The sequence below is a fragment of the Quercus lobata genome, chromosome 1 (assembly GCF_001633185.2).
Source record: "Quercus lobata isolate SW786 chromosome 1, ValleyOak3.0 Primary Assembly, whole genome shotgun sequence".
Taxonomy (NCBI): Eukaryota; Viridiplantae; Streptophyta; class Magnoliopsida; order Fagales; family Fagaceae; genus Quercus; species Quercus lobata.
Window position 1 is genome coordinate 9,418,922 of NC_044904.1, and position 25,722 is coordinate 9,444,643.

At 33.2% G+C, this 25,722-nt stretch overlaps 2 protein-coding genes across 2 annotated transcripts; one reads left to right on the top strand and one right to left on the bottom strand.

The window, feature by feature from the left end:
* The first annotated feature begins 748 nt into the window (after positions 1-748).
* LOC115976375 (ankyrin repeat-containing protein BDA1-like) lies at positions 749-3,051 on the top strand. Its single transcript, XM_031097646.1, has 2 exons — positions 749-1,461; positions 1,984-3,051. Exons 1-2 carry the CDS (start codon positions 847-849, stop codon positions 2,743-2,745), a joined length of 1,377 nt encoding a protein of 458 aa, XP_030953506.1. The 5' UTR covers positions 749-846; the 3' UTR covers positions 2,746-3,051.
* A 17,330-nt stretch (positions 3,052-20,381) lies between these two features.
* On the bottom strand, positions 20,382-21,432 carry LOC115994750. Its single transcript, XM_031118992.1, has 2 exons — positions 21,185-21,432; positions 20,382-21,132 (listed from the first exon to the last, which is right to left on the bottom strand). Exons 1-2 carry the CDS (start codon positions 21,430-21,432, stop codon positions 20,382-20,384), a joined length of 999 nt encoding a protein of 332 aa, XP_030974852.1.
* Between the last annotated feature and the right edge of the window lie 4,290 nt (positions 21,433-25,722).

Sequence of the window (25,722 nt, forward strand, 5' to 3'; positions counted from 1 at the left end):
TGTGTATTTTAGTTAAATCGGTTTTGGGCACCTATCAATGGCTTGTAAACAGAGAAAAATATACATGATTATGCTTTTTTTTTTTTTTTTTTTAAGAAATAAGAATGGTGAAAGTCTTAGGTTTGAAACTTGAAAGACTATAAATTATGGCCATGGAAATATTTCATATGTGGTGATTATATTGATTCAATCAATTTATTTTGTTTTCATATCCATATTATTTTTGTTTAAGTCCATATTATCATTGTTAAAATTTTCAGCTTATTATAAAATATTTTTTATTTGTATGTAATTCTTTAGATTATTTCATGCAAAACGGCATGAAGTAGTAGTCTCTTATCAATAAATTTTCTTGCCTAAAAAAATAAAATAAATAAATAACATGGTTAAAATTAGTAAATATGCACCAGTTTTGATCCTATCCATAATAAGATGTTCACGTGTATATATATATATATATATATATATATATATATATATATATCCTTAATTGCTAAATGGCTGGTTATTTTGATTTTTCAAGTCGGACCCTCATATCTCCCTGTCGGTGATGACCCCTATGAGGACTTAATCAATAATTTTTAAGAAAATTATGTCTGGACCGTCATTTCTATGTAGGACCCTTGTTGTGGAAGTAAGAACTTTGCCATGACTCGAATACCTTGACTTGCATCTCTCTAAAACCAAATCTCCTTCCCCAAATAAGAAACCAATGCAGGTTGCAAAAATACTGCATCATTTTCTTCACTCCAGCTAGCTGCTATCAGCCTATAACCATTAATTTCCATTATTTTAGATCATATATTGCACGGAAAAACCTGCCTCACTATCTCAGCCTTCTCCATAATGGGCGAGAGAATTGTTAAGTTGAACGAGGTTGCCAAACAGGGAAATATTGAAGCCTTTTACGGTTTAATTCAAGAGGATGTAAAACTTTTGGAGGACATCGATGAGCTACCATTTGTTGATACTCCTTTACACGTAGCTGCATCTGCTGGGGGCCCACAGCACATCCAATTTGCTATGGAGATGATGAGATTAAAGCCTTCATTTGCCAGGAAGCCAAATCCAAATGGGTATAGCCCCATTCATCTTGCTCTACAAAAAGGGTATACCCAGATGGTGCATCGGCTTCTACAGGTAGATGGGGACGTTGTCAGCGTGAAAGCAAAGGAGGGTATGACTCTTTTGCATTATGCAGCAAAAACAGAACACCTTGATCTACTGGTCGAATTTCTATCAGTTTGTCCTCATTCTATTGAAGATGTGACAACTAAAAACGAGACCGCTCTACATATTGCTCTAAAACACAACAAGTTGGAGGCTTTTAAACTCTTGGTGGGATGGCTCAGACAAAATAGGTCTAAAAATTCCATGTTTTGGGAGAGAAAAGTCTTGAACTGGAAGGATGGAGAAGGAAACACTGTATTGCACGTTGCAATATCCGAAAATCAGCCCCAGGCATGCTCTCTCCATTACTAAATCTACATACTGAAAAAAAAAAAAAAAAAAAAAAAAAAAAAAAAAAAAAAAAAAAAAAAAAAAAAAGGTTTGTGTTGTGAATGTTTATCTTGTGTCCAATGGCATGATCATAATCAATTAATTAAGAACTTGTGCTGCAATTTTTTTTTGTATTTCCTTAATTCTTTTATGATAAGGTATTAGTAAGGATCACTTTACAAAGTCTTTAAATTGGCCTCCAGGTCCACAAGCAAATTTTTAATTAAGAATCTGATCAATACTAATATTTTCAAATAGGCTCTCATTTTCCTTTTGGTGGATTATGAGAATTGTGGCTTTGCAAATTTATCAATAAACTGAATGTGTGAAAACATGCAAAGATAGAGAATAAATGAATAATTTTTGTATTTGGCGGTGTCTTACTGTACAATAGAAGGTCTTTATACACAAGTATGAGAGAGTGCTATACAATTAATGGGCTTGTACAGCAACTAAAGCACTGGGCTACATTTCCACATGCAGGCTGTAGATCACTTATTAGCTTCGGGATACGATCTTGACATAAACGTTAAGAATTTAGAGGGTAAAACAGCACGGGACATCTTGCAAGAACAAACACAAGTGAACAGACGGATCGAGGTTTTGCTACGCCTTGCTGGAGCTAAGAGAGCTTCATCTCTTCCTAAAGTTACTTCTTATGCAGATTACCTAAGGCCTAAGGTCTCACTTCCTGAGAAGTTACGAATACAGCGTAGTCGTGACAAGTGGTCAATATCAGAAGAAAAGCGCAATGCACTTCTGGTGGTTGCTACACTGCTTATAACAGTGACCTATCAAGGAATACTCAGCCCTCCTGGGGGGCTCAAGCAAGATGACCCAAAACCTGTAACCAATCATGAGTCAAATACCTTAGCACCTGTGAGTTCGTCCTCCACATTGACGTTTCAAAATACTACTACTAGTAAAAAATTTTATTCAAACGAAGCAGGCTCAGCCGAATGTTTTGAAAAACCCCCCTTTTGGTTGTACATTGTGTTAAATTCTGCGACGTTTATGCTCTCATGCACAATAATTTTTCAGCTCATTCCATCTGGGTACTTTTATGTGATGTTCCAAGCAGCCCTTTTCTTCCTCTATGTTTGCTATTTTGCTTCATGGACAATCATCGGGGTTTCATTTTTGACAGCTTTTTTGTTAGTTTTTGTTTCTGCTCTGCTTTATAATATCGTGGTACGAATGGACTTTTCTTCTTGGAGAAAAAGATGGCATAAGGCTAGTCAATAAAAGACTGCAGGGTTCAATGCTAAGGGGTCTTCGGTCTTTCAATTCGTTCCTGGAAGAAGAAAGGTAATTAGCGGGGATTCCTCAATGCTGGGATAGAAGAGCTACCTCAACTCAATGAGAGCAGATGGAAAAAATAAAGCTGTGTGCATCTGAAATTTATGTCAATTTATATTTTTGTTTCTTCTCAAGCTAAGAACTTTTGAGTATTAAATTAAGCTTATGTTTCTAAGGGCATAATTGGAGGATTCCAATTGAAGTCCGCACTGTCATCTATGCATTATCTAAATTTTGAATTTGTAATCCAAATGATGTTGATTTTATGGCTTGAACATGAGCATAGCAGTCTTTGCACGTGATAAATTTTGTTGTTACTATATAGTGTTACGAAAGAGTTTGTATTAGGATAAATTTTATTGTATTCAACAAATGAGTATGAGTTAAGTGATTTATAACTTCTCTCATATGTTCATTTGTTTGTTGAGATTTTGTCATAGATTGCCAAAGGGGGAGATTGTTAGGACATCTGTGATTCATGTTATGAACATATGTCATCATAGAATTGACTAATCCTTTGACAAAACGCATTTTACTTGTAACTGGTAGATCTAGGACATGTTTAATACTTCAAGGAATAAGGTTTCAAGTTCAAGTGTTAAAACCAAGCAAGTCTGTCCAAGAATCCAAGAAGAAGTGCTGGATTTTAAAACTCGATAGCTAGCTCGACAGCTAGTATCTATCAAGGCTTAAAAACCTGTTTCAGCCCGAGGCTCAACAGCTGCTTAATAGATAGGGTATGTCGAGGTTTATGAAAATTAGTTTTCCAAATCTTATTTCACTCCAATTCATGAATAGATATTGGGCTTTCTTTTCTCATAACCCTAAACATATATAAGGATTGTTTTAAGCGCCGTCGCAATTGATGCAACTTAATGCAAAAGTTTTTCACAAGCATATTGTGAACCAGAGACATATGCCCTAGTTCATCTTTCTATTCAAGAAGCTATTGTGTTTGTATAGCGTAGGGTTTTGTAACCAATGAGCCTCGTGATCTTCATCATGTTATGAACTGAAGAACTTTGCAGTCAACATCCTTCTCAAGTTGGTGATTAAGTCGCGTACTAAGATTCAGGCATCTATTGGTTAGTCATGTATTGGAAGCCCTACATTAAAAGAAGAAATTGTCACTACAAAACAAGTCCAATTGGGTATTAGGGTAAGGGTTCAACTATAAGTTGGTATAAAGTACTGGGATTCCTTTACTTGTAACCACTTGTTGTGACAATAGTGGATTCTCAGGAGTGGTAACCTTAAAATCACCCGGCGGGGTTTTTGTCATATAGGTTTTCTCCATTCATAAACAAATCACCGTGTCCATTTATTTTTCACTACTTATTTAGTTTTTTGGTGATTTGTTAGTACTACAACGTAAATTGTATATTAATCTAATTAATTAATCAACTTGGCTAATTAATCGGTTAATTTACCATAAGAGGTCAATATATTCTTGGCCGATCAGAGAGCTTTTGTAATGGCCAGATATCAGAAGATATTAGTTAACCAAACAAGTGATAGTGAATAAAATTATTTATATAAAATGAGGAAATTGGGTCATATTTTAGGTGGTATTTGTGGATCTTATATGGGTGGCTAACATTAATTTAAAGAAAAGAACTGGATTTTCTTGCTTAGTTATATTTTTCTTAAAATAAAATGTTTTATTAATTAAATTTTACGTGGTCTTTCCTTACAAATCTTATTTAATTGTTTGAGTTATATTAATTTAAAGTAAAGAACTAGATTTTCTCCCTCATTGAAATTTTGTAATTTATTTTTTTTAATTGGTTGTTTAGAAAGTTCTATTCCCTTCAAACTTAGATCAAGCAAGTGTCAATTTTGTGAAGGCAACCAAGAATTTGAATAAAATATATTTGTTTGAACTAAGTTTATGAAATATGATTTTGGATATGGACTGAAATGAAACTAGTAATTTATGTGCAATTTCACTATGCTTTGTACCCAATCAATGCGTATTATACTGGCACATAAATTGTGATTCTGGGCATAGTAATTGGGATTTACCATGACCATAGTTATATAAAGATTGTTCAGAATACAAAATCTTATTGAATATGTGAAACATTGCAAGTCCAAAGAAAATTTTTAAGTTTTTGAATTTTTTATAATTTAAAGTTTTGATGTCTTTCAAACGCATTGCAAATATAATTGATGTTTTAAATCCATTACAAATTATAAGTTGAATTGCAGTTTCTGAGCTTATTGAATTCTTATCTTACGTAAAGTGCATTTATTTACTCATAAATGTGCTTGATCTAGCTACTTAGGCCCCCCCCCCCCCCCCCCTTTCATATTCAGATTCTGAGGAATAGCAATTGTTGGGTTTCTCTGCTGGGGTGTGGGCATGAGAGGAGTTTAGGAATATTTGGAATAAGATTTTTGTTTGGTATTTTCTTGTTATTTCTATACTATTATTTAAGGGGTTTTTCCTGTTTGGATTCCTCATTTTTTAATTCAAAAAAGCCCGTACACCCTTATGTTTAAGTAGAGATAAAATTAAATGACAATTTGGTAAAAATGTAACTTTAACTCCCACTAAAACATTGCCTAAAAAATAGGACCACTTTCTTATTAATTTTCAAATTGTTTTATCCACTTACTAGCCTTATCACACGCGCTTTGCACGGGCGATGATGCTTTTTTTTTTTTTTTTTTTAGTGGTCCTATTTTGTAAAAAAAAAAAAAACTGTGTTTAATTATTTTATATATATAATTTTATTTTAAAAATAAAATTTATAAGTGAATAAATCAATTTGAAAATTAATAGGAGAGTCATCCTATTTTTTAAGCAATGTTTTAGTGAGAGTTAGAATTGTATTTTTACTAAATTGTCCTTTAGTTTTGTCTCTACTTAAACATAGGGTTGTAAGGGCAATTTTTAACTAAAAAAATGAGGAATCCAAACAGGAGAAGCCTCTTAAATAATAGTATAGATAAATTAGATTTTCAAAATAAAAATTATATATATATATATATATATAGAATAAAAAAACTCTACAAAATAGGATTACTAACCAAAAAAAAAAGTCTCACCGCACACGCGAGCGTGTGTGATGAGGCTAGTAGTATCTTATGCTCTTGAGAACGTAATAATTATTTGATGATTGTTACTACTTATTAAGAAAGCCTTGCATGCTCGTAAAGAGAAATTTTTATAAGTGCATTATTGTTCTCACATACGTAACTCATTATCTGGGTTGGTGGCATCACAACTACACCTTTTATTTTAGAAGGAAAAGGATCCAGATTCTTTTGAAACTAGGTGTAAGAGAATTGTTTCTCCCCTTTAGCTGAAGCTAGGTACCGAGTGAAATGTTTTGAAAATATTGAAGGGAAAAAATCCATGCATATTATTTACTGAAGTGAGAAGCTAGTAGAGCTAGGCGCTGCTAACCGTAAAGATAGAATAAATTAAGGAAAAGAGAGAATAAAGTTAGAAGAAAATGATGACCTATGAGGATTATAAAGTGAAATTTTTATAAGCGCATCATTGTTCTCACATGCGTAACTCATTATTGGGGTTGGGGGCATCACAACTACACCTTTTCTTTTAGAAGGAAAAGGATCCAGATTTTTTTGAAACTAGGTGTAAAAGAATTTTTTCTCCCCTTTAGTTGAAATTAGGTACCGAGTGAAATGTTTGAAAAATATTGAAGGGAAAAAATCCATGCATATTATTTACCGAAGTGAGAAATGAATAGAAATAAATAAATAAAAACATAGAGTGAGAAGCTAGTAGAGCAAGGCGTTGCTGACCGTAAAGGTAGAATAAATTAAGGAAAAGAGAGAATAAAGTCAGAAGAAAATGATGACCTATGAGGATTATAATTTTTTTTACGAAATCCATGTCAGACCCTCATATCTATGTGGGAGCCTCGTTGTGGAATTCAATAAGCTTTGCATTGATTTGCCGACCTTGACTTGCATCTCTGTAAAACCAAATTTCCTTCCCCAAATAAGAAACCAAGGCCAGCGATTCCTTCTTTGATCATGACTTAAACCTTGACTTACTAATTTAATGTATTCTTAAAAATATTTTTGTACACCTTACTTAAATCTTGCACATCCTAACCACCCTCAAAATTCAATACCCTTTATTTCTCAATAAAAAATTCAATACCCTTCCTTCGTTCAAGTTTGATTTAATGTTGATAGTTTTGAAAACTATGTAATTTTTTATTTAGAGGACTGTATTAATTGATGCTCCCTTATAAAGCTAGATTTTTTAAACGGGACCGACAAAATAAAACAGAGGGACTATTACTCTAAAGTTGGCTTGTCATGGAACACAATCTAAATCAAAAAGAAATAAAATTTCAAAACCAGCCAAAACCATCTAGAAAAAGAATCTAAAATTCGTAGACAACTGTAGTTCAACTAATATTTTTTGATATTTTCAACTAAAAGTCCAAAATTCAAAAGTCATTTACCTTTATCTATCAAATTATCACGAAGAAAAAAATGAAAAAAAAAAAGTACTAAAAGAAAAGTTCTAATGATGTGACTTTTGAAGTCGTCCCATTGTTCCAAACAAATACGATTAGGCAAAAAGAACAAAAAACAAAAAAAAAATACTAAATAATAATAATAATTTTTTAAGGATAAAATTTAGTTACAAAATTGGTTGTATCCTAAGGTTATAAACTTACTTAATAAAATAAACATTACTACATAATTTGAAAATCTAACTGTTGAATTGTATGTTTTTTACGCTCTCAATACACATGTCAAATTTTGTGTCAATTATATATTATTTACTATATGATATATAAGCTTATATTTTATACATAATTTTAAACTGTAAAAATTTGCAATTTAAACGATTTATTGATAACATAGTTATTGATGTTTAATTTTCTAGAAATTTTGCATATACGGAGAATATAAGAAGAATATGTAATCCAATGATAGGTTTGTCAAAATTTACCTCCAATTGATATTGAATAAGTTTATAACCTTATACTACAACTAATTTTATAACTAAACTTTGTCCATTTTTTAAATAAAGAAAAAGTAAAGAGTACTATTAGCTTTGTTATACGTGGCACTATTTATTTAAGCCAAGAATCATCAAGTTCATACCAAGGAAAATCCTAAAATTAATAGCCTTCTCGAGAATGGATGAGAGAATTGAGAGGTTGAATAAGATTGCTCAACATGGAAATATTGATGCCTTTTACATCAAAATTTGGGAGGATGTAAAACTTTTGGAGCACATTGATGAGCTCCCATTTGTTGATACTGCTTTACCCATATTTGCATCTAATGTGCACGTCCCATTTTCCATTGAGATGATGAAATTAAAGCCCTTGTTTGTCAGTAAGCTAAATCTAGCTGGGCTAGCCCCATTCAACTTGCTCTAATAAATGGGCATACAGAGATGGTGTGTCAGCTTCTCCAACACAAAGCAGACCTTGTTCGTGTTAAAAGAAAGGAGTGTATCACTCCTTTGCATTGCATAGCAAAAACAAATAATCACATTGATTTATTTGAGAAATTTCTATAAGTTTGTCCTGATTCTATTATAGATTTGACAACACGAAATGAGGCCGCTCTTCAGATTGCCCTCAAATATGACAAGTTGGAGGCCTTTAAATTCTTGGTGGGATGGCTTGTAAAAATTAGGTTCTTATTGGAGTAAAATCTTGAACTAGAAGAATGTGGAAGGCAATACTATATTACACATTATAGTATCCAAAAATCAAACCCCTAGGGTCAATGAGGCAAGTTCTCTCTTTTTTTAACCATGATTTTTAATTCCAAAACTAACATCTACTTCTTCTTTTTTCTTTTTTGAAACCAGCTAACATCTAGTTAGTATGGAAAAGATATGAATAAATAAATAAAATACAAAATAACAGTTTCTTAATACATTTTTTAACTCAATTTAAATATTAAAAAAAAAGTCCGATCATAGAAATCTAAATATTAAAAAAAAAAATGATACAATTTGATACTAATAACATGTATTTAGATTTGTTACATAATTGTTTTTACACAAGGTCATCTACCATACGAATGAGCTAGATGACCATTTTATTTTTTGAATATTTTGAAGGTCATTTTTTTTTTCAAAATTTTAAATCTTTTAAATCTAAATATAGTATTAAAATTTTTTTAAAAAAAAAATTAGGGGATCATGGCCAATGACAGAGCCAGGATTCGAGTTTGGGGGGGGGGGGGAGATTTATATATGATACAGGCGCACTTACACACATTATACGAATATATAATATTTGAGATCAATTTGAAAAATTAAAAAAGCTATTCATTTAAATATAAAGTGATATTTTAATGTAATTATACCCCCCAAAAAAAAAAGCATATTCATATATAATATTGTATTTATCTATAGAGATATTTCTCACATGAGTGATCTATATTTTAATTTTTTTTTTCAGAGCCAAAACTCAATTTATGAATGAAACTATTAGTATTTAGACAAATACTAAGTGCAATATATGTAAATTTCTATTATTTTGATTAATGTGGGCCCATAAAATGTTCAAAGCATAATACTTAAAACTATACAATTGTGGGGGAGTGGAACTAAACCTACCCCGAGGACCTTAGAGTGGACCTAAATCTATCCCCAAGACCCTAACCCAAAGAAAAAGCCTCAAGAAACCCCATCCACTGAATAGGCTAGGCCAAAGGGCTGACAAGGGATAAACAAGCCTGCCATTAAGAAAAGATCATTTGGGCCTATTATCAAGGTAATTTGTGGAACCCATCCTCCTAAGGAAATGCAACCCAACCAAGAAGTGTTCATTTGCTTAGCCAAGAACACATTTTTTCACCTACTTTCTTGAGAAAAACATTGAAGAGAACACATAGCCCAATGTAACAATCATTTCTGCATTAATGAACTCTCCTCACCTAACGTCAGCCACATTGAATGCTAAATGATTGGCCTAAATTGTAAAAATACCCCCAAAAATCTATTTTCATGATCAAAATATGGTAGGAGAAGGTGTTGATAGGGTAAATATCCCCCCTAAAGCCTGCTAAGAACAGGACAGTTGGAAGGGGAGGAGGATGGCTATAAAAAGAAGAGGAGAGCAACAGGAAAGGAGAGCAAGAAAAAACCAAAGGAAGAATAGGGGAGAGAAAAAGAGGAGAGTCTTTACTTGTATTTATCCTTTAGAACCCCTGTTTGTACCTCAAAAACACAATTGTTTTGCATATAAAACCTTTGATTTAGTGATGTTTATCTCCAACCTCCTTTTTAATGTTTCCATTGTGAATTTCTATCCCCTTATATATTAGAAATTAGCTATGTTGATCTCAAAGATTAGACTAGTTCTTTAGCCTATGTGTTTTTGACCCCCACAACTATAAACGTTTATTATAAATTTTCTCTATACTTTATTGCTTATCTACATTTTTTTTTAAACTTTTGAGTAGATTATTACAAAAAATTGAGATCCAATTATTAATTTAGACCATCTTAAAGCTAAAAATAATGGTTTATTTTTTTCCCTAATACGGTATTTTTTATATATATACATTCTAAACCATAATAGGCATTAACTATTTTTTTTTTTTTAAGTGAAACAACAGAGAAGATAGCTAATTAACATGAACAAGAAATTTCACTAAAGAAAAAGGAAAAAAAAAAAAAAGTCATATGTAAGCTTTTTTTTTTTAGGAGATATTATAAGCTAAGTAAGGAGGAGGTTTATCAAGCAAACTTCACAATGGATGGTGGCTTTCCAAGTGGTACAATTTGCTTTTCATGTTGGTATACAAGACATCATTCTTGAAGGGATTGATCCAGGCCTCCTTCCTAAAGTATGGTAGGGACAAACTAAAATATTCAGTGCAAGACATGCTAGTAGAGGACTTGAGGTTCCACAATAGTTTATTTAGAAGTTGTGCTCTGATACCAAAGAAACAGAATGGCATTTAAGTTGGCTAAGTTATCATTAAATGTAAGTGAGTAAATCTTTTGGTTAGATAAAATTCCTCACAGGTTAAGGAAGATAACTCAAAAAATGTACTATAGATTGCTATTTCTATAAACCCAAAAAAAAAAATATATATATATATATATATATAGGCAAGGGTATTTAATAAGTATTAGTTATAATAACTAAGGGCATTTTTGGGTGAGCCAGGGGGACAACTGCCCCCCATTAACCGCCTTGGCTCCGTCCGTGGTCATGGCCTTCCTAGCTAGCGCCCTTGGTCTATGTATAATTCCATCTCTGATGACACATAAAAAAAGTTATCTTATAATGATTCATTGGCTTTGCAAATTAGAACTAATAAAACATGATGAAAGATAGATGTTATGAATTTGGAACAAGAAAAGGGAGGACAGATGACCTTACTTAAACAAGATCTATTATTCTATGGCTCATACGTCTATATCCTTGATCTCTCAAAGAAAAAAAGGGATGGCAGTGGAGACTGTTGAGTAATAGTTTACATATAGATGATGAGATTAGTGATAGTATTGTATCACTACATTATGCATGCAAGCTGTGCGTCACTTAATTATTAGCTTAGGGTGAGACATCTTTCAAGATAAACGAGAAGAACTTAGAGGATAAAACAGCGTTGGACATCTTGGAAGGACAACAAACACGAGTAGACATCAGCGAGATGAGGGATATACTAGACGGTGCTGGAGCTTTAACAGCTTCATCTCTTCTTACAGTTGCTTATGTTAGGCATATATATGGTTTGATTTTTTTTTTTTTCTTCTTCTATTAAAAATTAAATCCTTCATAAATCAATATTTCACTATGGAAATGACTCAATTTTGCTAGATAATATATTTATGTGGGCTTTTATTGATGTTTTGTGTAGATGAGCATAGTGCATGTTCTTTTTTGTGTTTGTGTTTTTAATATAAATGAAAAGAGAAAAAGAAGTGGTACAAATAGTGAGAGTTGAAGATAGATTTAAAAGGTATTGCCTAAGGTTAGTCCAATATTCTAGGAAACAATAATCATATCCGAATGAGTTCTGAAAATTTTGGTTAAATTGGTTTTTGGCATTTTGTTGAGTATTTTAGTTAAATTGGTTTTGGGCGCCTATCAATGGCTTGTGTACAGAGAAAAATAAACATGATTATGCTTTTCTTTTTCTTTCTTTTTTTTCTTTTTCTTTTAAGAGATAAGAATGGCGAAAGTCTTAGGTTTGAAACTTGAAAGACTCCAAATTATGGCCATGGAAATATTTCATATGTGGTAATTATATTGATTCAATTAATGTATTTTATTTTCATATCCATATTGTTTTTGTTCAAAGTCCATATTATCATTTTTAAAATTTTCAGTCTATTAGAAAATATTTTTTATTTGTATGTAATTCTTTAGGAAATTACATGCAAAACGGCATGAAGTAGTAGTCTCTTATCAATAAACTTTCCTACCTACAAAAAAAAGATATTAACATTGTTAAAACTAGTCGCTAACCTGTGCGATGCACAGGATAGTTCAATAAAAAATAAAAATACTTATTTTGCTATTATAACTTGGCTTAAAAAAAAAAAAAAAAAAAAATGCTATAGTGATGTCTTCATAGAATGCTCAACTGCAATTAGATTTACTATTCACCACCAATATAATCTATGTTATCTTGCACATTTGTTTGCATAACAAATGGGTGATTTTCAATTTTATAATAAAACAATCTATGGTAGAGGAAAGAGATAAAACTGTTCCATTGAAGGATGCATGATGAATGTCAACTTTCCTACCGTTTTTAGTGTAGAATGATGTTCTCTTTCCTCTTCTTTTGCATTGCACTACATTTGGGTAGTGTTCAGCCCAAAGGATTGTGTAAAACTTCTCCAAATCACAGATGTTTTGATTGTAAACCTATGCACATATCATAAAGAGTACATCCTACTTTGGATAAATATATATTATACAATTATTCAAATGGTTAAATTAAAAAGGAAATAAAGAAGAAAAGTTGCACCAGCCACAAACTCAATTAGATTTCTTTTGAATAAAATAGTGTTTTAAAGTGTTAAAAAATTTTTTTTGAGAAAAGGGAAGGAATACTTACACTTGGAAAGAGAAAATTTGAAAATCTACTAATTTAGTGCTTGATAATTGATTTACAAATTGCATTCCCATATCCTCCATCTTCTGCAAGTCAATTGGATATAATTAAAAAAAATTTCCTAACAGGATGTACTTTCCTTTCCATTATGCTTTGCATATTTTCATCCTAATAAAGTTTAAGAGAATCAATACTTGAACGAATGCCATCACATTGAATATTGGACTGTTTGGATTCTGATAAATAACATGTTGGTGATCTAGGAGAGAAGAAGGGTGACTGATTCGCTGAAAAGAATACCGAAGATGATGAAGACAGATTCCTTGAAGTCGTGATTGGTAAAGACCCAAACCTAGAGCTATCTTTTCCAAGTTCCATATTTACAAGCTTTTCTCCCATCCAAAGATATCAAATCCTGTGCATGCGCTCTAGTTATGAGGAGCCTCTCTGAAATAAAAAAAGTATGGCTTTAGTAAATCAGGGATCTTCCCAATAGGGTAGAAAGAACTAAAAAATGCAAGTAAAGTGGAATACTCTTTCCATGATTATTATTTTAAATGGCTTCGAAACTGACATTGACATCCTACCAAGTAATTGCATAACAACAATGGAAGAAAACAACGTTTTGATATCTCTCAACATGGAAAAAGTGAAAACACTTAATGAAAGTGGACATTATTAGAAATTGTCTATTACTCTACTTTCAAATAATAGCATAACAGTCATAAATCATTGCAAAACTTCAATTTAACAGCAAAAATTTCAAAACATGTATGTATCAGTGCTTCCAAATCTACTATCTAAGCCCATATGCTACCGATCAAATTGCTTGGACATTCTAGTGCAGATAAATATTATGCAATGGATTTTAAAATCTCCAATGTACTACCAAGGGCCATATCTTCAGTGTTATGACATGCAATCATGTATCAATAACCCCTTCAATGTTGTTAATCCTTTATTCTTTATTTTTATCAATAAAGTGACCCTCTTAGTCCTTTCCCTGGTCTAAGCACCCTCAAATTTCACAGTAGTACTCGTTAATAGTGAAGTAATCAGTTCTTACAAAAAGGCAAATCAAATAACAATGAGAAATAACCCACTATTTGCCTATTAGATTCAATAATCAATATATCAACTTGGATCACAGTGAAGTCTCACAAAATATGCTTCAAAAATAGATATGGAAGAAGAAAACACATAGCTCTACCTTTTCACCTTGCTATTGCTGGAATTTGTAGCCAGCCTCTAAACTCTATAGGTTCAATCCTCCACTGTGCATGGCAGAAAGTAGAAAATAAAAGTTAGTAGTAGGCACGGATCTTAGCTTCCATGGTTATGCCTAAATTTAAAATACAAACCTTACCATAACTAACAAAAATAACTATACTTGGGTTAGATTTTTTTTTTTTTTTTAAACTAAGATCTTTGGGTTAGAATTGATTTTGTTTTAGTAGAAAATTCTTAATGACAATTGACAGGATGGAAGCTGAACATTGAGTTGGGTGTCGGAGGTAAATTATTGAAGGCCTTGGGACCCAAGTGAAGAATACAAATGCTTGATTCCTGTTTATTCTTAGTGCATTTGTGGCCCAAAATTCTGAGGGATGATTGGTATGATTTGTATTAGTCTTAGTCTGGGTTTCAGCTAGGTTTAGTAAGTGTTTATAATTAGTGAGCACCAAATTTTCAATCTCGAAATCAAAAGCTACTTTTGATATGACAGAAAAGTTTCCTTATGCATGCAACTAAAATAGCAATTTTATATAAGTAAAAGCTCACCTTAGGGTGGCAATCTTGGTGGACAATTGTCTGGTTGTTCGTATTTACATACACCTCACAGGATACTCTTACCTGATGAAAATGTTGGAACGCAGTTTAAACACATGGAGAAAGAAGGTGCATCATGTAACAGAATAAAGCTTGTAAGAGAATACTATGGAATTGTCAGAACAAAACTAAAATTTCCTTAACATACCGCTTCTTAATGCAGTGAGTGTAATGACTGGTTTATGTCAAGTAAAGCAAATAATGATGGTACATAAAAAGGTAATAGGGTAAATTTGCTGTGTTCAAGGGCAGTGAGTTTACAATCGTAAACACATTGTTCTTTTTCATCAATAAAACACTTATTATCGATTAAAAAAAAATCAATTGTTATTGTGACATTATTTGAGATTTGCCTAAAGATTTTGAAACTGCAGCTTGGGCATATATAATTGAAACATATGACCTTGTGAAAAATCACAAAATATGAAAGAGAAAGCAATGCGGCCAATAATTGAAATTAGCAAACTCCACTACCGGTTCCAAACTCATCAATCTATGCTAATCATTCAAAGGAAACACTCCCAATTTTAACCCTAAATCATACTTAACAGCCAAAAACAATAGAACAAAATTTCAAACTCCACTACTGGTTTCAAACTCATCAATATATGCTAATCATTCAAAAGAAACACTCCCAATTGTAACCCTAAATCATACTTAATAGCCAATAACAATAGAACAAAATTAAAAATTTACCGGTAATGTTTTCAAAGAAGTTTTGGTTTGATTATAAAGTCCCAATCAAAAGAAACACTCCCAATTTTAACCCTAAATCATAATCATAATTAACAGCCAAAAACAATAGAACAAAATTTCAAACTCCAATACCGGTTCCAAACTCATCAATCTATGCTAATCGTTCAAAAGAAACACTCTCAATTGTAACCCTAAATCATACTTAACAGCCAATAACAATAGAACAAAATTAAAAATTACCGGTAATGTTTTCGGAGAAGTTTTGGTTTGATTATAAAGTCCCAATCAAAAGAAACACTCCCAATTTTAACCCTAAATCATACTTAATAGCCAAAAACAATAGAACAAAATTTCAAACTCCACTATCGGTTCAAACTCATCAATCTATGCTAATCATTCAAAAGAAACACTCCCAATCGTAACCCTAAATCATACTTAACAGCCAATAACAATTGAACAAAATTAAAAACTTACTGGTAATGTTTTCGGAGAAGTTCTGGTTTGATTATAAAGTCCCTCAGTTTTTTTGCTCCCTCTCTGAAAAACCACAAATCTACTCCAAATTAAGAGAACGGGTAAGGGGGAAAACCTAAAATAAAAACAAAAACATTACTAACCATTCTTTAAAACGCCAAGAGACGAAGCCCTTCCCCAGGTTGAATGAAATCCATAGTTGACTTTGATTACTTATATGGAAGAGATTGCGTGCATGAGGTTAAGGATTTGGGGGAAGGTTAGAGATTTAAAGAGAGAGGGAGTTCTTCACATGGAAGGGAGTCGGGAGAGATAAATATAGAATTTAGTCGGGTTATTCTCTTAAAAAAAATTAAACTTAAATAAATTAATTAAAAAGAACTTTTTTTTAAAAAAATAGTGATGATATATATATATATATATTTATAGATTAGTAAATATGCACCAGTTTTTATCCTATCCATAATAAGATGTTCACGTGTGTGTGTGTATATATAAAATTGCTAATTAGCTGGTTATTTTGATTTTTCAAGATATGTAGGACCCTCATATCTCCCTGTCGATGATGACCCCTATGAGGACTTTCAATAATTTTTAAGAAATTTATGTCTGGACCGTCATATCTATGTAGGACCCTTGTTATGGAAGTAAGAACTTTGCCATGACTCGAAGACCTTGACTTGCATCTCTCTAAAACCAAATTTCCTTCCCCAAATTATAAACCAATGTAGGTTGCAAAATTACTCCATCATTTTCTTTACTCCAGCTAGCTGCTATCAGCCTATAACCATTAATTTCCACTATTTTAGATCATATATAGTGTTAGAATTCTTCATCAATGGTGAACAACAATCAAACCATGAGAGAGATGAGAGAATTGTATATGCTTCATTATATAAATATCTGATGCTCTGTCCTTTACATAGTAGGAACAATGGCGGGAAAAATAAATTTCTCTAACTAACTTCTGATCTACCCAATACATATGTGACAAGTGTCCAAAAAGAAAATTAACCAAAAGTTATATACAAACTACATGTAGCTTAAGCTAGTCTAAACTATCTTGTAAACTACTTGTAGCTTAGGCAGTCATGTACATAGTTTAATACTCCCCCTCAAGATGAACTATATATATTTATCAGATTCATCTTGGAAAGAAGATAAAAGAACTGCCTTTGTCTGAGAGCTTTAGTAAAGCAATCTGCTATCTGGTGCTTTGTAGGAATGTGGAAAGTCTTGATAACACCAGCTTGAATCTTCTCTTTAATAAAATGATAATCTACTTCCACATGCTTTGTTCTCTCACAAACACCGGATTGGCAACAACGTACAGAGCAGCTTTGTTATCACAATACAGGTAAGCAGCTTGTGTATGATGCACCCCAAAGGTCTTGAACAAGGCAACTAACCACACAATTTCACTAGTTACCATGGCCATAGCTCTGTACTCAGACTCAACTGAGGATCTTGAGACAAATTGTCGTTTCTTGCATTTCCAGGAAATTAAAGAATCCCTAGAAACACATAAAAGCCTAAAATGGATCTTCTTGTATCAATGCAAGCTACCCAGTCAGCATCACAGTAAGCTTTCAGTTGTAGGCTTGAATCTGCAGAAAGAAACAAACCCTACCCTGGTGTTTTCTTCAAGTATTTAATGATTCTATATGCTGCTTGTAAGTGAGGAACTTTAGGAGAACTAAGAAATTGACTCAATTTATGCATTGAATAGCATAAATCGGGCCTGGTCAAGGTTAAGTAAAGAAGTTTTCCAATTAGTCTTCTATACTGTGACACATCTGAAACTGATTGACCAATAGAGTTGCTGAATTTTGTAGATGGCTCCATAGGTGTGCTTGCAGGTTTACTAGCCAACAAATCTATATCAGCAAGAAGATCCAAAGTATATTTTCTCTTACATAAAGTGATACCTTTTGTAGTTCTAGCCACCTCAAGTCCAAGGAAATACTTCAATGTACCAAGATCCTTAAGCTTGAACTTACTATCCAAAAATTGTTTGAAATAATTCACTACACCCGTATCATTGCTTGCAATCAAGATATCATCAACAGATGCCAAAATGATAATGATAGAGCCTCCCTTAACTCTTGTGTAGATTGAATAGTCAGATTTGGATTGTATAAACCATGATCAACAATTGTGGTAGACAATTTAGCAAACCATTGTCTACTAGCTTGTTTAAGTCTGTACAATGACTTGAGCAATCTACAAACCTCCCCCTCGCTACCAAACCTAGGTGGTGGATGCATGTAGACTCCTTATGAAGATCATCATGGAGAAAAACATTATTGACATCAAGCTATGCCAAATGCCAACCAGAAATTGCAGCAAGAGGAAGTAAGGTGGTGACAGTGACAAACTTAACCATAAGAGAAAAGGTCTCAAAAAAAAAAAAATCCCTCAGTTTGAGTAAACCCCTTAGCTACTAAATGAGCCTTATACCTCTCCATAGAGCCATCAGCCTTCAATTTCACCTTGTAAACCCATTTACACCCTATAGGAACCTTGCCAAGAGGAAGTGGACACATAACCCAAGTGTTGTTAGCCTTAAGAGCATCAAACTCAACTTGCATTGCCTCTTGCCATCTAGGATCCAAGATGGCTTTAGCACAAGAATCAGGCTCCTTAGAAACAAAAAGGGAAATGGCAAAATCCCTATGACAAGTAGAAAGTCTATCATAAGACAAAGTAGAGGAAATGGGGTAGAGAATACCTGAAGGTGGAGAAGCACTGGAATCATGAGACTGAGTAATGGAAGCTGAAGCCAACACATTGCAAAAGCCAAATTACAATGATAATCAAAGAGATAAGAGGGTGCTTTGTGAGGTCTAGAAGATTTTCTTTTGAAGCTGAGGTGATGGTGGAGAAACAGAAGTGGGAAGCATAGGTAAATCAGGAGTAGAATGAGATTGATCTAAGGCAGAAGGATGAGGCACAAGGTTTGGAAATTCATCAGGAGGAGTTGCAATATCTGTGGTAAAAGTAGAAGTGAATTCTGCAAAAACAGGAAGGGCAAAAGGGTCTGTAGAAACATGTAATGAACTTGATTCAGGCAAAACAGATTGAGGTGGAAACACTGAATCAGAAGATGAGAAAGAAGGAATAGGAATAGAGTTAGAAGTCCAATGTTTAAAAGGAAAACAAGACTCTTTGAAGACAACATCCTTGGAGACAAAACAAGTCCTAGGAGCCAAATCATAAAGCTTGTAACCTTTAGTACCAAAAGGATAACCAAGAAAAATACAAGCCTTGGCCCTGGGATGAAATTTGGACCTATCTCTAGCCAAGGTAGAAGCATAACGAAGGCAACCAACAGATCTCAAATGAACATAAGAAGGAGGCTTACCTAGCAACATTTGGAAATGAGTGAGATCATGCAAAAGAGGACTAGGAATTCTATTAATCAAGTAAGTTGCAGTGAGCACACAATCACCCCAAAACTTCAAAGGAAGATTAGCTTGAAATCTTAAAGCTCTAGCAACAGCAAGAAGATGCTGCTTCCTTTCAACCACTGAGTTTTGTTGTGGTGTTTCTACACAACTAAGCCGATGTATAATTCCTTTAGAAGCATAAAAGGAGTTTAAAGCAAATTCAAGTCCATCATCAAATCTAAGGATCTTAATAGAAACCTAAAATTGTGTAAAAATCATATTATAAAAGGATTGGATTAAGCATGAAGTTTCAGATTTGTGTTTCATTAAGTAGACCCAAGTACACCTACTATGATCATCCACTAAAGTTAGGAAATACTTAGATTCATTTAATGAAGGAGTTGAATAAGGTCCCCAAATGTCAGCATGAATCAGATCAAAACAAGAAGAAGAAGAAATAGATGCAGGAAAAGGCAACCTTTTTTCCTTGGCTAGAGGACAAATAGAACAATCAAATGTCTTATTAATATTGCAAGTAATGACATTTGGTACAAGTGATTGCAACAAGACTAATCTTTGTGGGGAAGGGTGACCTAACCTACAACGACATAGGCTAGTCTTTTCAATATCAGATGTACAAGAATTGAAATAGAAAGAAGAAAACCTAGACAGTTTAGCAAGTACATCGGAAATAGATGCAGGTAGTGAAGTAGTAGATTGGCTTTGCAATGTGTAATGTCCACCTTGCTTCTTATCCAACCCAATCATCTTCCAGAGCTGTAAGTCCTGAATGAGACAAAATTGTGAGAGGAAGATGCAACAACAAGAAGAGGATTAAGTCAGTTTACTAATGGAGATTAAATTGAAAGAGAAGGTAGGAATGCAAAGCACATTTTCTAACAGCAAAGTAGGAGAAACTTGGACAGTCCCAATATAGGAAACCTTAGCCATGTCACCATTAGGCAACCTAATAGAGATTTGAACTATGGAGGTTATAGAAGTAAAAAAATGTATGGAATGAATCATATGGTTTGTAGCACCACTATCTAGAATCCAATCATTAGAACTAATTTGAGTTGTGACAGCACTAGAAGAGAAAACAGAATATTCTAAGGAAGGAACTGACCAAATACCTGAAACCTCATGTCCCTAAAGAGTAATGGTAGGCTGAGTGATAATATTGGCAACTTGGCGTGTGTCAGAACCTCCTCCTGGTGGTGCTTGTGTACCAAAGTGACTATGGGAATTTAGCAAGCTAAGTAATTGTTGATACTCTAAATGAGTCAAGTTGACACTTTCATTAAGAGAAGCATCAGCTACTACAAAATTATTGGCAAAAGAAGTAGCTTGTGAACCCTTGTTCTTGAACTTATAACCAGGGGGGTACCCGTAAAGCTTGTAGCACTTGTCAACAACATGGCCCGAAACACCACAATGAGTGCATTGTGGTTTGCCAGACTTAGCTTTATTGAATGACTTGCTAGAACCATTAGCCTTGACTGCTAGAGCAGAAGACTCAATGGAATTCTTCTTGCCAACCTTTCTTTGTTTCTCATCTTGAATCAAGAGAGAAAATACCTTGCCCATGGAAGGAATGGGATCCATCAGTAGAATTTGCCCTCTAACTATGGTATAAGTTTCATTGAGGCCCATCAGAAAAGACATAACACAGTCTTCTGCCTGATGACCACAAGAACAATTTCTATAATCTAAAAGTTCTTGCCACAATGACTTAAACTTGGTGTAGTAGCTACTGATGCTCAAATCCTCTTGTGCTAAAGAGCAAATTTCTTGTCTTAACTCAAAAATGTGTGGTCCATTGCCTTGAGAGAATCTGTGTTGTAAGTCCAACCAAACCTCCCTAGCTGTCTTGAAATAAACCACACTTTGACTAAAGATCCTTAAAAACAAAATTGAACAACCATGCTAGAACAGTGCTGTTGCATTTGCACCAAGCAGTGTAGAGAGGATGATCCACAGATTGAAGCTTCAACAGAGACCCATCAATGAAACCTATTTTAGATTTGACATCCAGAGCTATGAGAATAGCCCTACTCCAGATGCTGTAGTTATCCTCAGTGAGATATTGTACAACTAATAACACACCAGGATTGTCACTATTGGACCAAAAATATGGGCTAGAGGACTTTTCCCATGGCTGAATGATTGGGACCGAGTTACTTGAATTGCTATCACTCATTTCTTCAAATCAGAGATCAAGAATTGATGAATTGATGAACTACAAATAAGATCAAGAACTGATACTCCACAGCTGATAATGATGAATTCTAAACTAGGATTCAACAAGAACAACAACGAAAGCTTCAAGATATTTAGGACGAGAATTTAACCAAAATCCAAGAATTATATCTAAATCTCTGAATAATTCAAGATTTAGATGATGAATTCAATCATAGAAACCCCAAGGTTCTATTGCAAGAATTGGGAATTGAATTTTCAATGATCAAATCAAGATCCAAGTGAAAATCAATTACTAAAACCCTAAGTTTTGAATTTAATTTGTTAAGAATTGCAAAGAAAAATCAAAACAGAGGAGAAAGAAAATTGTATTGAAACCCTAAGTTCTGAGTTTAATTTGCTAAGAATTGCAAGAAAATCAAAACAAAGGAGAAAAAAAAATTTTGCACGAATCAAAAGAAAATGCAAAGAAAATTTCTACTTGATCTAGAACAATGCACAAAGAAGACAAGAATTGAACTAGCAATTACAGAGTGTACCAAAAATGAAGACTTTGATCTAGTTCGGCTCTAATACCATGTTAGAATCCAAGCTATCATACAATCTTCATCAATGGTGAACAGCAATCAAACCATGAGAGAGATGAGAGAATTATATGTGCTTCAATATATAAATATCTGATGCTCTATCGTTTATATAGTAGGAACAGAGGCAGGAAAAATAAACTTCTCTAACTAACTTCTGATCTACCCAATACAGATGTGACAAGCATCCAAATAGAAAATTAACCAAAAGTTATATACAGACTACATGTAGCTTAAGCTAGTCTAAACTATCTTGTAAACTACTTGTAGCTTAGGCAATCATGTACACAGTTTAATATATAGCACGGAAAAACTGGCCTTACTATGTTAACCTACTCTATAATGGGTGAGAGAATTGTTAAGTTGAATGAGGTTGCTCAACATGGAAATATTGAAGCCTGTTACAGTTTAATAATTCGAGAGGATGTAAGAATTTTGGAGGACATCGATTAGCTACCATTTGTAGATACTCCTTTAGAGATAGTTCCATCTGCTAGGGGCCCACAACACATCCAATTTGCTATGGAGATGATGAGATTAAAGCCCTCATTTGCCAGGAAGCCAAATCTATATGTGTATAGCCCCATTCACCTTGCTCTACAAGAAGGGCATACCCAGATGGTGCATTGGCTTCTACAGGTAGATGGAGACCTTGTCTGTGTAAAAGGAAAGGAGGGCAGAACTCCTTTGCATAATGTTGCTATAGCAGCAACAGCAAAGCAGCAACTTGATCTATTGTTCAAATTTCTATCAGACTGTCCAATTCTAATGAAGATGTGACGATTCAAAACCAAACCGCTCTGCATATTGCCCTGGAAAACAACAAATTGGATGCTTTTAAACGTTTGGTAAGTAACTCCGAAAAAATAAGTCTGAAAATGCCAGGGAGATACTGAACCGGCAGGATGAGAAAGGCAACACTATGTTGCATGTGGCAGTATCCAAAAACCAAACCGAGGCAAGCTCTCCCCTTTCCTCTATTATTTACATACTAAAGAAACACGTTTGTGTTGATAATGTCTATCGTGCAAGTAATACATCATAATCATTCTTTCTTTCTTTTTTTTTTTTTTCTTTTTTTTTTTTACTTTGACGAGAAAAAAAATATCCTAATGCGTTTGTATCACTAAAATGTGCAAGTTGTGAGGTGCTACTAAATCGTGGGATGAATTTAAATGTTAGGAATTCATATGGTCATACAGCACATGACATGTTGCAAGAACAAACACAAGTAAACAACAAAGAGATCATGGATATGCTAAGCTATGATGGAGCTTTGTCGTGTTTATGTCTTCCAAAAGTTATTACTTGTGAAAATTACATGAGGAAACTCGAGGTCTTATTTTATGAGAGATCATGAATATTCAGAAAAACTGTCTTATTTTTTGAGAGATTAGGAATATTTAGAGAAATCGTCTTAGTTTTAGAGAGATTAAGAATATTCAAGAAAAAAATTGTTGAATGGGGGAGAATATCAAACAACGACCGCAATGTGCTTTTGGTGGTAGCTACACTGCTTATAACAATCACCTATTAAGTAGTACTAAGCCCTCCCGGGGGACTTTGGCAAGATACCAAGATTGTTGGCACCAGACGACGAAATTAGTAGTGAATATATTGGAATACCTATTGATCACTACGCATGGATAGCCATTACCCAAACAACTTTCGACGATTTTGAGATCGTCACAACGATAAATTATATCACATTTACGCTCTCAGTCATAATGACTTTTCTCCTCCTTCCAAAAGGGTACGTTATTCATTGGTAGTCATATGAGATTCTGTCGAATGGGTTTGGTGTTACTGTCTTGCTAGTACCGGGCTTTGTTTTGTTTTGGTCCTCTTAGCTTTCTTTGGCAGACAATTTTGTGGTGTCTTAATAAAATCCCTAAATCTTCACTGGATCTTCTATATAGTTTATGCGTATATAATGTGGAGGATCGTAATTTTGATCTAATTTGTACAATAAATCTAATTTGTTTGGTATAATATGATTAATTAAAATGTTTAATTTTATGAGATTATTTGTGCTTGAACTAATTAATTGTGCATTATATTATAGTCCATAAATTACATTGCATGTGATTTACTTACTAAAGATTTAAATTACAAGTTTTTTGTAAACTCAAAACCTTAGTTCGTAGTTTGTGATAAAATTGACCTTTTCATTTGTAAAGTCTATAACATACATATCAACTAATATATTTTATCTTGAACATGAAAGTTGAGACTTCTATGAATAAAATAGTGATTTACAAAATGAAAGTAGTTTTATGATTTTGTATCACTACTTATCTATATATATATATATATATATAAAACCGAAGTCTTTGTTGACACCACAATTTTCCACGTCAGCACAATATTTAAAAAATAAAAAATAAAAAAAATAAAAATTATAACTCCTCAAAACCCTAGCAACCTTACCCCTCTCTCAAGTTAAGAAATATAAAGCCACGGTTTCTGCAAACTCTCTCTTCCTCCAGACGTAGGAAGCCCTAAAGCATTCAAGATCTACAAAACCCTAGCAACCTTACCCCTCTCTCAAGTTAAGAAATATAAAACCATGGTTTCTGTAAACTCTCTCTCTCCAGACGTTAGAAGCCCTAAAGCATTCAAGATCTACAATGCACGGTATAAATTTTAGCTTATAAAGTTCAGCTTTTGTAAGGTTAGTTTTGTTTATATATTTAGTCCTTATGTTTAGGTTTAGGTTTAGGTTTTTTAATATATCCCTTGCAAGCACACATGAACTTAAATTGTCTTTTAATATATACATGCTTTATTATTTTCTAATAGTTTTCCCGTGCATCGCACAGGTTAGCGACTAGTTGTTTTTATAATAGAGTCTTAAGATTTCATTTGATTAATAATTCCTAAAGTACAATTATATTTCCTCAGTGGTGCTAAATATAATTGATGGTAACTTTAGGTCTATCAAAACAAGAGGTCAAAAGTCCATTAGAGCTAATAAAACTAAAGTGCAATTATATTTCCATAGTGGCGCTAAATATAATTGATGACAACTTTGGGTCTATCAAGACAAGAGGCCCAAAGTCCATTAGAGCTAATAAAACCTAAAGTGTAATTATATTTACAAAGTGGTGCTAAATATAGATATGGCAAAGTAGGTCAGAATTTTTACATGACCCAAACTCGATTTTTTTTACCTGAAGCAAAAATGGGTTGACCCATGACCTAAACCGACCCGACCCACGACCTAACCCGAACCCGAACCATTTTTTAAAACTTTTTTTTGGTAAAAAAATAAAATAAAATAAAGACAATATTGGTTTAATTGTTTATTGTAGATTTGAGGAAACAATTAAGATATTTACATAACTGTATGTAAATTAATTGAAAGATGAATGATTGAGCATTCTGTAATGTGTAAAGATTTTTAGATATCAAATAACAAAGTACATGCCAAGATAATATGGTTACAATATAGTTAAAAACATTGATTAAAAATTGTAGACATGTGTGAGAAATATTCACAAATGTGAAAATAGTGAAGCCAAAGTATCAAATTAACATAAATTATGAATACTTAGACCTATTTTTTAACAATTTATGTCCAAAATAAACGGATTTTCAAAATAAGTCATGATATTTCCTAGAGTGTGTGTTGCTTAACAATGATATGATATTCATAAAAGAGACCATGTATAAAAAAGTAAACAATCAAATTTTAATATATATCT